Here is an 11,320-nt window from a genome sequence, read left to right as displayed (position 1 = left end):
TTAGAATTTGTACTTGTACATACGGAGATACGTTTTTCTAAACTACGGTTTCATTTTTCTACCTAGTACCTACACTCCTGGATTGGACCACGACATTTTCAGCAGCTCCTCCTAAATTCTCTTTCTCTCTCTCTCTCTCTCTCTCTCTTATATATATATATATATATATATATATATATATATATATATATATATATATATATATATATATATATATATATATATATATATATATAAGAGAAAGAGAGAGAGAGAGAAAGAGATGCGTAGCATTGCAGTACTAGACGCTTGTGTTACTTGTTGCATACGCAAAAGTAATTCAATTTGTGTTTAGGCTTCAAAAGTTTCATTGAAAAATGTTTCATGTGCAGACGTTACTTATTTGTTAGTTACAAATTTTACTTGAAATAAGTTTAATTTATAATCATATTGGTCTAATATGAAAACAGCAACGAAATACACAATGTAATGTAAAATAAGTCAAACGTAATAAATATGTCATTTTTGGTATGGCAAATAGCCGCCCCCCCCCCCCCGAAAATGTATCTGCCCCTCCTTTGCCCCCCTAAGAACTTAAAGCTGACGTCGTCACTGCTGCTACTATGTTCCGTAATTTTCTTGATAGCTCCAAGACATCATGTATAATAATCAGATCGCATGTCACTTTTCGCTTTAAATGTGCATCTCGAGGACCTTTCATAAACCTGGAAACGAGAAATAAATCGGAGTCCCTTATGGCTATATGATTAGAGCATGAGCCTTTGGCACAGGAAATCCAAATTCGAAAATATTGAAATGAAATCTTTGAGTTTTACGTCCCACGGTTATGCCGGTTAGGCTAAAGGAGACGGTGATGATGAGTAATGAATGAAATGGTGGAATGAAGAAAGTGGGAGGAAACGGGAGAACCCCGAGAAAACCCATGCACACGGTGTTTGTCCGCCACAAAGTCCACTTGGCGGGGGCTGGGATCGAACCCGGGAACCCAAGAACCAGAGGTGAAAGCTCTACCACTGAGTCACCGCGGCCCTATAATCCAAATTCGATTTCCAGTGGTAGTTCATGTGGTTTGGCTCTCACATTAAGTTGTCAGTCCCTGTGCGCTATGCTGAACTGGACACTAAATGTCAGATCAACCAACTAACCAGTGAAATGAATCTTGTATACTGGGGTATTAAGAAATGACACAAGATAGTGTTTGTCATTAATGCCAATTATGGTAAATTTATTATGGACGTTTCTTGGCAACATGTTTGGAAGGAATCTGGAAACGCTGAACGTGTAAGATAAGATTACAATGATCACACCAAGTGATGATTCAGTTGTTTGTTAGTGGTATTACATGGTATGAGATGGTATTACGTACGTTTCTCCTTGACATTTGGGTATAATTCCCGCTCTAGAATGGGAAAAATTTCTTAACCTTAATGATATATATTGTAACATTTGAGAGCAAACGTCACTCGTTCCGTGTACAGGTATCCTTAACGACTTCATTTTGACTTCATAGATCATTTGAGTAACATTTACTGCTTATTTTTTCAGGCATAAACTTGACTGGAATTGTCTAGGATTGATTCAAAAAAAAAATTGGACGCCCTTATCAACACTGAAATCTCCAAGAACTATGTAGAATCATTACAAACAGTAGGATTTACTACGCTATCAATGACTTAATGACCTAATGGTTGGTATACCAGTGTTATAAAAAACGGCTTTTTCTGTCAAGTGTTTTTTCAATAAAAACATCGTTCTTTTTCAAGTATTTTTTTTAATGTATGTTTTTTTCTGGCAACTATTATTCATTGATTTATGTTGCAGACTATTGAAATAATCAACAGAACTTGAGTCGAAGCAGTCGTAACTTACAATTCGTTTGTTTCCTTGTACCTATACAAGCAAATTTGTGTGATTGTTCCTTTCAGACCCAGGTCATTTTTGTCGTTTTCCTACATTTTCAGTTAGTGACTTATTGCTCAATAATCATTTATTCGATTGATATGGTTAAGGTCTGGTTTTTAAAAAAAATGGCTGTGGCTATTTTTTGGTGTAAGTTGCATTGCAGTGTTGTCAACGGGTGGGAAGTTATTGAGGGGAAAGGTACGGGTGAAAATTTACAAAGAAATCCCTAATCGATTTGTTTTTGTATCTAGCACCACTGCCGCCATATGGGTTCAAGTCACCGAAAAAAATCTTTGGTGTATTTACAAGGTACAGTAAGATCCTGAAGTCGCTGGTTTCCATTCAAAGAGGGAAAGAAAAAATTCTCTGTCATCATACACATGAAATTTTAACAGTTTTTACACCTCAGAAGCAAAAATCAACAGATATGCAGGGGCTACAGCTTCTCTAATTATCCTAATGAAACTTTTTATGGTGCGTTCTCTAGGCCAAAGAGAAAGCTTTCAGGTAGTGGTACGTATGTTTCAATGTAGCCAGCAAGAGGTAAATAATAGAGGGAAAAGGGAAATGTTTCAAATTTTTCACCCAAAATTGGAAATTAATTGCTTTGGCTGGAAATACTGCCACCAGAGAGACGAAACCTATCTGAAAATAAACTTTGGTACCGCAAAAATATATCCTACAAGTATCATGACGATATATAACAAAATTACCATGAAATTAAAAAATATATATATATATCATTCTACCTCAGAAATTCATCATTTTCTTACCATTTACAGAACATGGTTTATTATAAAACTGAACTGTACTTCCCCTAATTGTCCTATTGAAACTTTCTATAGTGCGTTGTGTAGGACAAAGACACGACTTTCAGATACTGGTACGTTTGTTACGATATAGCAAACAAGAGGAAAATAATAGAGACAAAACAGATAATTTTCCCAAAATTTCTCCCTAAACTTTAGAATTAAATTTTTCTGTAGCTGCCAACACTGCTAGCAGACAGACGGAAACTATCTTAAATTAGACATTGGTACACCACTAATATATCCTACAAGTATCATGGCAATATTTAAGGAACAAAGATTCTAATTACCAAAAATGTATTACGCTAAACACAAAAGTAGGGAAAAACTAGAAAAAATGAAATGAAATTTTTGAGTTTTACGTCCCACGTTTATGCCGGTTAGACTAAAGGAGACGGTGATGAGAGATGAATGAAATGGTGGAATGAAGAAAGTGTGAGGAAACGGGAGAAAACCCACGCACACGGTGTTTGTCCACCACAAAGTTCACTTGGCGGGAGCAGGGTTTAAACCCGGGACCCAGCACCAAAGGTGAACGCTCTACCAATGAGCCACCGCGGCCCCCAGAAAAACTAGAAAAGTCAAGTGTTAGAACCTAAATACGAATTTTTCGTGCGGCCCCTAATTACCCCATTGTAACGATCTGTACCCGCGTTTGTTCAGTAAGGACAAATGTTCGACTGGCGTAAGTTGACTTGCACGGATTTATAAATAAAAATTTCGATTTTTTGCCAAAATTTAGGGAAATTTTAATTTCCCTAATTGGCAACACTGCGCGCAAGCCCGTGAAATCAATGTCAACAATCAGGTATCCGTCCGAGGTATCTGTCTGGCAAGTCTTAAGGAGGTCTATCTACAGCGAAGGAAGCTGCAGGGGAAAAAATATCCCGATTTCATAATGAGTGTCCACGCAGGAGCGGATTAAAATAGTGACACACCCCTGTGTGCCACTTTGGCCATCTGGGTTGGAAAGGGTTACGAGTGTACATTTGATTACATTATTTTGATTACTAACCCGTGTTGCTGTAGTAGTTAAAGTCTCTACTAATACTAATATCGTTGTTATAAACAATAACTTTATAAGGAAAATTTTCTCTCCTTTTCACATCTTAGTTCCAACATTGTTGGTGAGAAATGCAGGGTGTTTCAAAATGAATATTGGAATTTTAAGTCTTCGTAGTACCTATTACATTTTACGTACAATTATAAACAATACATCAAGTAAAAGAACACATCAAACAGTCTTTGCTACAAGTATTCGATGTGAGATTCATTCATCACACAGCACACATCTAGTCGATAGGCGAGAAAGGCCCATAAACATTCCGGCATATGGTACAAAACACATTCAATTTAGGGGTCTCGTTTCAACATTCAACTGTATCATCTCCTGAGGATTTGCTGACCGCCAGATGCGAATTATTATGAGTGTTCACATTAGCTCTTGAAATGTCGATTTATCACTGAAGACGACACGATCCAGAAAATCTTCATTGTTATGCAGCAATATTTCACTAGCGAAATTGGCACGTACACCGTAGTTTGTAGGCTTTAGACCTGTAGCAACTGCAAACGATAAGAACATAGTTGCAAGCGCCTCATTAATATTCTTCATACAGACGGTTGCACTATAACTACAGATTCAGACCTTATTAAAACACAAAAAGCTTTCTGCTCTCTAGTCTCCATCTTTGCTTTTTGCTCTTTCTAACGGCAGACAGAAGAAACAATGCATATGCATGCGTGCGTACAAAACTGTTTGAGTTGATCTTTCATTTGATATAATATTTATAATTGTGAGTTAATTGTAATAGATACTACAAAGTTTCAAAACTCTAACATTAATTTTGAAACACCCTGCATTACTTAAAATTGTGTCATCTTATATTCATGTCTTGTATATACATATCATCCGGACCGGCCTATTCAATTTGTCACCCCGTGCAATGGCATAATTTTCCGCCTTCCCCTTTCTCCAGAAAGAACAAATCTTAAAAGTCATGATTTTAAGTATGCTACTCCAGCATGAACAACGAAGGGAAGGGTAAGTGCAGTCGCACTCAGAAAGACTTAAATACTTACTAAAAATACAATCTCGTTGTGTGTTTTTTTTTCTTTAAATATTAATCTATTATTTTAGTGTAAATAAAGCAAACACCTGCAGAGGAAAGACGGTAATCCTTTTTACAGAATTCAATATCGAGCTTCAATCTTAATGTATCAGTTTGCAATTCCTGTGCAACTAAACTTAGCTCTTTTATCTTTATTTCTTAATTTGTCTTCTACATCTGTTAACATTTAAAAAAAACTTGTTTCTATCTTCAATGATAAGGAACTTGTTTCTGACAAAACCATGACTAGTTGTCACATCAAAACTGTGAGATATTCGCTACTATTCGAGAATTGAATTCTTGCATTTGACAATAATCAAGCAATTTGTGCTCGGATTTATTTGACCATTTGCTTTACCATTGTCCATATGACCTTAAACTAATGCGACCTAAACATAATTTATGAATGTAGTATTCAAATAGATCAACTTGGTAAATGTAATTACCATCATCATGAAGTCTGTTTCCAACAAGAAATATTTAATTTTAATAATATACTTATGACAGATTTTGCCGGATGCTTCAAACTTTCCGCTCTACGCAAATGCACGTGTTGTACTTTGCACAGACGGTAAAGCCGGCTCTGCATATCATACATATCTAGTCGACAAATTATTTATATATGATATTTAGAAAAATTCTAGTAAGCAAAGTAGTTTTTACCTTGAGATGTTTTGACCTTGAGTAGTTTTTACCTTTTATTTGAATTTTATACAGTTCGTGACATTATTTTCGTACTTATTAAAGGCCTACTTTCACGAAAAAACAAAATTTCATTTCTACTTTTATTTCTTACTTGATATTGATGAAACCTGCTGAAACCCGATTTTTTTAGTAAGTATGCTATTAATATAAATTGTAAAATATTTGTAGCGTATCAGTATCTAGCGTTTAATTTGTGTTGCATTTTATGGTGATTACACGTACATAGAAATATTTCATACTTAAATGTACGTAAGATGCATTAAAAATGACCATTAAAAAAACGAGAGGTAATGTTTTTTTCTAAAAAACGTACATTTCTGAAAAAATACGAACTTTTTTTTATTTACAACACTATGGTATACAAAGAAAATCCTAAGCATGTAGAGATTTAAGATAAAGTAAGTTAATCGATATTAATGTGCCAGTGATTTAGTAGCCATCTTAATACTGAGAAATTTATGCTTTGCTCTTGTATTGAAATTGTTTCTCATTCGTTTTGGGAGAGAAAGAATACTGTTGATCGGATAAATTTCCATATTGGTCTCCCAATTTTTGCGATAATCGCTAATTATCTTTTTTAACTCTAGCAAAGCAAATTATTTTTGATATATTTGTGTTTATAGCCCAATCATTGTATTAGAATATGTAAAATGAGTTTAGCAATATGTTACTAACAAAAGACTGATATTAACAACACGTTAAAGAAAGGAACAAGTGATTTTTATTTATGATTTGAAGCTCATTGTTCGTATTTACTAATGGACCAATCTTATAAAACTTCAAAACAATGGAGTGTTGATTAACTGTTATGTGTGTATAGATATGTCATGCGCATGCTTATGTTAAATGTATTTTTATTTTTCAGTTCAAGTAGAAACATGTACAATGAAAGCTCAAATTCTTGTTGTAACTATAGTGTTTGGCTTGGCATCAGTGAACACATTGTATGTACTACAGACCGAGGAGAAATATATAAAATTGGCTGAATTTCTACAACGATCAATAACAACCAGCTTTTCAAATTCCGCACTAATTGTATTTGTCACTAATAATGAGTCAAATTATTTACTTAGTTTGATTATCAAATATATCGAACAAACAATAATAATTATTAACCACGATAGTTCTACATCAGTTGCAGCAAGAACTGTACATAGTATTATACATTACAAACATGAACTATCATATATTATTTTGTTACGTCAATCGTCTTTATTGGCTGTAGTACTTGATGAACTTAATAGCATGTCTTTATGGAATCCACTATCCAAGTATTTATTGTACCTTAGCAATGGTTCAGTTGAAGAAGTTACGTACGTTTTAGAAGTGGCTTTTGCAAAACAAATACCAAATATTGCCGTTGTGTTTATGTCTGAGTTAAATAATTCCTTAAATATAAAAGTGTACACTTACTTCCCTTATTCAAATCATCACTGCAATTCACAGGGACATATAATTGAAATAAATAAACAAAATAGAATTGCTTTCTATGCTGAAAAGTTTCTCAATTTCCACGGATGTCAAATAAATATTAGTACAACTAACAGACCTCCAATAGTAATTCTGAGTGTAATGAATAATAAGATAATTAGTGTGGATGGAATGCTTGGAAGATTTTTGAATGTGTTTTCAAAATATTTAAATTTCACTTCTCGAGTTTGGCAAATTTCTGATCATTATCCATGGGGCCGAAAACTTTCAAATGGGACATTTACAGGTATTCAAGGTGATGTGCAAAGTGGGAGAGCGCAGATTGGTCTCCTGCAATTTCTAGTGAATAACGAAAGGAGTGAATTATTTGACATGATATCAGCATTATATTCACTTGATATAATTTGGTTGGTTCCGAAAGCCAAACTTATTCCTGCCTGGCGACATATATTTCTCCCATTCAACGTGTACACATGGATTCTTATTATGCTTTCATGTCTATTTGCCATTACATTCGTTTCTGTTTTAAATGCGTTATTTAAGAAACAGATTCTATTTCATTACCCCTTGTCCGAATTAGTGACAATATTAGTGGGAATATCAGTTTTCAAGCAACCGTACATGTTACTTCCTAGATTTTTCTTCATAATATGGACGTTCTATTCATTAATTATTTCCACATCCTACACGAGCAATTTGTTTAATTTTCTTAATAATCCAATATATGAACCTCAGATTAATAACATGGAAGCGTTAGTGAAATCTGGATTAAAATTCGGAGGATTTCCAATTACACGATTATATTTCCAGGACTCTGAGAGTGAAACTCATAAAATAATTTTCAAATATTGGATCGATGCTGTTGATGCAGATGATTACGTGAACCGAGTGGTCACGAAGAAAGATTTTGCCTATGCAATTGACCAACAATATGCTAAATATCAAATTAAAAATCATTACACGAACGTGGAAGGTGACCCTCTTGTACATATTTTAGAAGAGAAAGTAGCATCTACTCCAAGTGCCTTTATTCTCTCAAAACTTTCTCCATTAACAAGTAGCATTAGAAAAATTGTTAGGAAAATATTAGAATCGGGTTTAGCAGAAAAATGGGAGAAAGATGTGATGGCTATTAGTATTGATTCTCAGAAAGGTAACAATAGCCGAAGCGGAGACAGCTTTATAACACTTACTCATCTAACCGGTGCCTTTGTTTTAATTATTGCTGGTTATGTTTTAGGATTTTTAGTATTATTTCTTGAGCTATGTTATAGTTTCAGACCCGCTAAAATATCCTATTTATGAATAATATTTAAATGATTTGTATAATAGAGAAGTCTTCGAAAGCGTTATTTCAAAGCATGTGATGTTGAAGATAGTAGTTTGAATTAATGCTATTTAATAAAATGTTTGCACCGGAGTTCCGTGCCTTATTTGGGAATGTGAGGCGATGAAGTGTGGTGAGTGGTAATGACTTTGTATTATTCAGTTGAAAGCAGCAGTGTTGCAAAGTAGAGGAGGAAAGTGGAATAACCATATCAATACATTTCGGGAAAACAAATAGTGCGTGTGTATCAAGATTGAAATATTACGTGGATCTTGCACAACAATGTTTTCAGGAACTTAGTGACGATTTTTGCCCCAAAACGAAAGAACCACTTCGTGAGAAGCAGTACAACACAAAAGAAGTAATCGTCCTTGCCATATGGCTGTCTCTGAGGAACATCAAGAGAAATTGATGCGCTGACGGTATACAACATCTTCCACACGGGTGGCAGAAGATGATAGAGATGAGAGACTATTGCATTCAAGGAATGCAACAGTGTTGTTCTGTGCGTAAAGCCAGATACAAATTATAACAATGTTGCCAATCTATTTTTTATTCAGTCCATGTGAAACTGTAATGGCGACTATTGCAAACTACAACGCGAAATTTGAGTTGTGTTGACATTAACTGGTATGGAATTAGGTCCTTCCTTGTCCATGCGTGGGTTAATTGTCGACCTGGTACTTATTTCTAAAAACTACTGTTCTTGTAAATATTTTACAAGAAGAAAAATACCGTAAAGTAGGAACACTAGAATAATATAGTCGATGTCGTTTCTAAATACTACTGCTGATACCTCTTATATTTGAAAAGTTTTACACTGACATTACAAGACTAGCAGCTGTGAGAAACAGGCCTCTGTTTGGAAATCAGTAGTGCAAATATAAGCTAAAAATACGTTGTTTCAAGTAGTTTAAAGAGCAAGTAGGCAACTGAAAGTCTATCAAACCTTAATCCAACATTTTTAATCTCGTACTCCTAAATTCAGTTTCATTAACTATCAAAGAAGTGAGCTCAGCGTTAGTAAAATGTTGGAAATGCGATTTACACGAAATATTTATTGGGTTTAAGTTGACAAATAAATTGATTATGTACTACTCGGCAATGCGAAGAATTACAATAAACTCCCATTTTTGGCAGTTGGATAAACTGCCTTTTGCCAACATTGGCCCTATTGTCTATGCCGATAGCTTACTATATCTAATATGCTCTTTAAAAACGAAAATAATAGGAAAATCTTGTCTTTATTCTTGGATATTAGTTGACTTCATCTTCACACGCTTACAAAGTACCTCGAAAGTAAAAGCAAAAACACCACAGCAGAGACCTACTACTAATATTGCAAAAGCACCCATCAAAACTTCCAACTTAATTGCAACTTTATCGTTTTTTGCTTTGTGAGTCATGGATGCTCCTATCAGTTGCCGGTATATGTAATATGCACCAGTTTTCCATTTCATTAACAATCCTGCCTCGAAGCAAGTATTAATGATTCGCTTGAAAGGCTGAGTAAATGGTGATCCATGTTTCATATAGAATGCCAAAGGTAAGGTAAAGAATGTATCTCTTCCCATGTGAAATAAGGGTAACCCATAAGCATCATAGTAAATTACAGCAAATATTTCCCCAACAGCCTCTATAGTGACAAAAGCAAAATCTTTCTTTTCTACTACCCTTTTGAATGAGTCATATTCCTTTTCAACTGTAACCCATTTTGCTCGTATTATGTTTGCAATTGTATCATTTCTGTGTAAAAAATATGTCAATGTGTTTGTTGAACCACCAAAAGTAATCTTCGATTCCACAATGTGCTGCTCAGTTTCGAGGAATGGGTAGCTCTTATGTTTTGTCAGAAAACCGAAGAAAGCTGCTTGATAAAGTGTGCTTAATATTAATGACACAAACATCCACAATACAAGAGTTAAACGGATTATCAATACGGGTGGTATGACAGTTACAGATCCTCCTAATAGAATAGACAAGTTATTGATAATGATGTTGGCAGATAAGTTTTTGTGTGTACCTGTAACCTTAATTAGTTTCAGAAATACACTGACCAAAATAAAGGATAACAGTATACCAACCCATGGAAGAGTTTGAAAGGGGAAGAACACATTCATCCAAAGGGGATACATTTGAGGCAAAGGAGAAATCCAAACAGCCCGAACTACTTCCTGCGACAGTATCATGTCAAAATATCGATTCTTATCTAAATTAACCACTGATATTTTAAAACCACCTTCATACACACCACTAAATATCTCCGTCAGGTCACCAGTAAACGTGCCGTTTGGAAGAACAAATCCAACATCTTGTTCCGTTTTGTACAAATCGTTCAATTTTAAGGTAAAATTCATGTGGTTCTCCATAGTATTAAGAATATTTCCAGTTATTCCTTCAAGACGAAGCTGTCCTTTACTATCAAGTACATGAAACATATACGGAAATGCTACAACTGATTTTAGAGCTAACTCACACTTGTGTAAATTGGTAACTTTGTTTGTGAATAAATTAGCTGAATGAATTAATGAATTATGTTGAAAGTAATCTATGACAGATACTTGTTTGCCACTTCGACAGTGCGATTCTGAAAATAGCTTGTAGCCATATACAAAGACAGGTGGCACTATTGAACATTTCATGGGTGGCTCCCTACCTTTACAGCTGTTCAGTTTCTGGTTAAGAGCAACCACAATTGATTTTACAAAATCTAGTTTCTGTAGAATGTTAAAAATGTGCTCGATATATTCATTTGTGTAGTTATCTGTAGAGAGAATCACTACACATCTATTGGGCAGAATAGTACGTTTTAAATACTGCAGTGAATTCATTGTGTCATTAATATTACCTGGATCAGTAAGAATTATAATGAAATCAGAATATATCTTCTTGTAAATAGCAGAATTGATTCCGCTATTTACTTTCATTCTCAGTACGGGTATTTTGTAATTTCTTATAATAATATAATCTAAATTATTCGTTTCTTCTTCCTCAATAACTACTAAAGATCTAGAGGTTGACATTTTGTTCTTTAG

General features: G+C 34.5%; 2 protein-coding genes across 2 annotated transcripts; one reads left to right on the top strand and one right to left on the bottom strand.

Annotated features, from left to right (window-relative positions):
• The first annotated feature begins 6,772 nt into the window (after positions 1-6,772).
• Positions 6,773-8,263, top strand: LOC145660820 (glutamate receptor ionotropic, kainate glr-3-like). Its single transcript, XM_081726239.1, has one exon. It carries the CDS (start codon positions 6,773-6,775, stop codon positions 8,261-8,263), a length of 1,491 nt encoding a protein of 496 aa, XP_081582365.1.
• A 1,266-nt stretch (positions 8,264-9,529) lies between these two features.
• On the bottom strand, positions 9,530-11,308 carry LOC145660819 (uncharacterized). The gene has a single exon (XM_081726238.1). It carries the CDS (start codon positions 11,306-11,308, stop codon positions 9,530-9,532), a length of 1,779 nt encoding a protein of 592 aa, XP_081582364.1.
• Between the last annotated feature and the right edge of the window lie 12 nt (positions 11,309-11,320).

This window comes from Thermobia domestica, chromosome 9 (genome assembly GCF_964235325.1).
Source record: "Thermobia domestica chromosome 9, izTheDome1.hap1.1, whole genome shotgun sequence".
Taxonomy (NCBI): domain Eukaryota; kingdom Metazoa; phylum Arthropoda; class Insecta; order Zygentoma; family Lepismatidae; genus Thermobia; species Thermobia domestica.
This window is presented reverse-complemented; position numbering and strand designations above follow the sequence as displayed.

What these genes read in the sequence shown, in the direction of transcription:
- LOC145660819 (XM_081726238.1), bottom strand. Translation starts at nt 11,308, where the DNA reads ATGTCAACCTCTAGATCTTTAGTAGTTATTGAGGAAGAAGAAACGAAT.
- LOC145660820 (XM_081726239.1), top strand. Translation starts at nt 6,773, where the DNA reads ATGTCTTTATGGAATCCACTATCCAAGTATTTATTGTACCTTAGCAAT.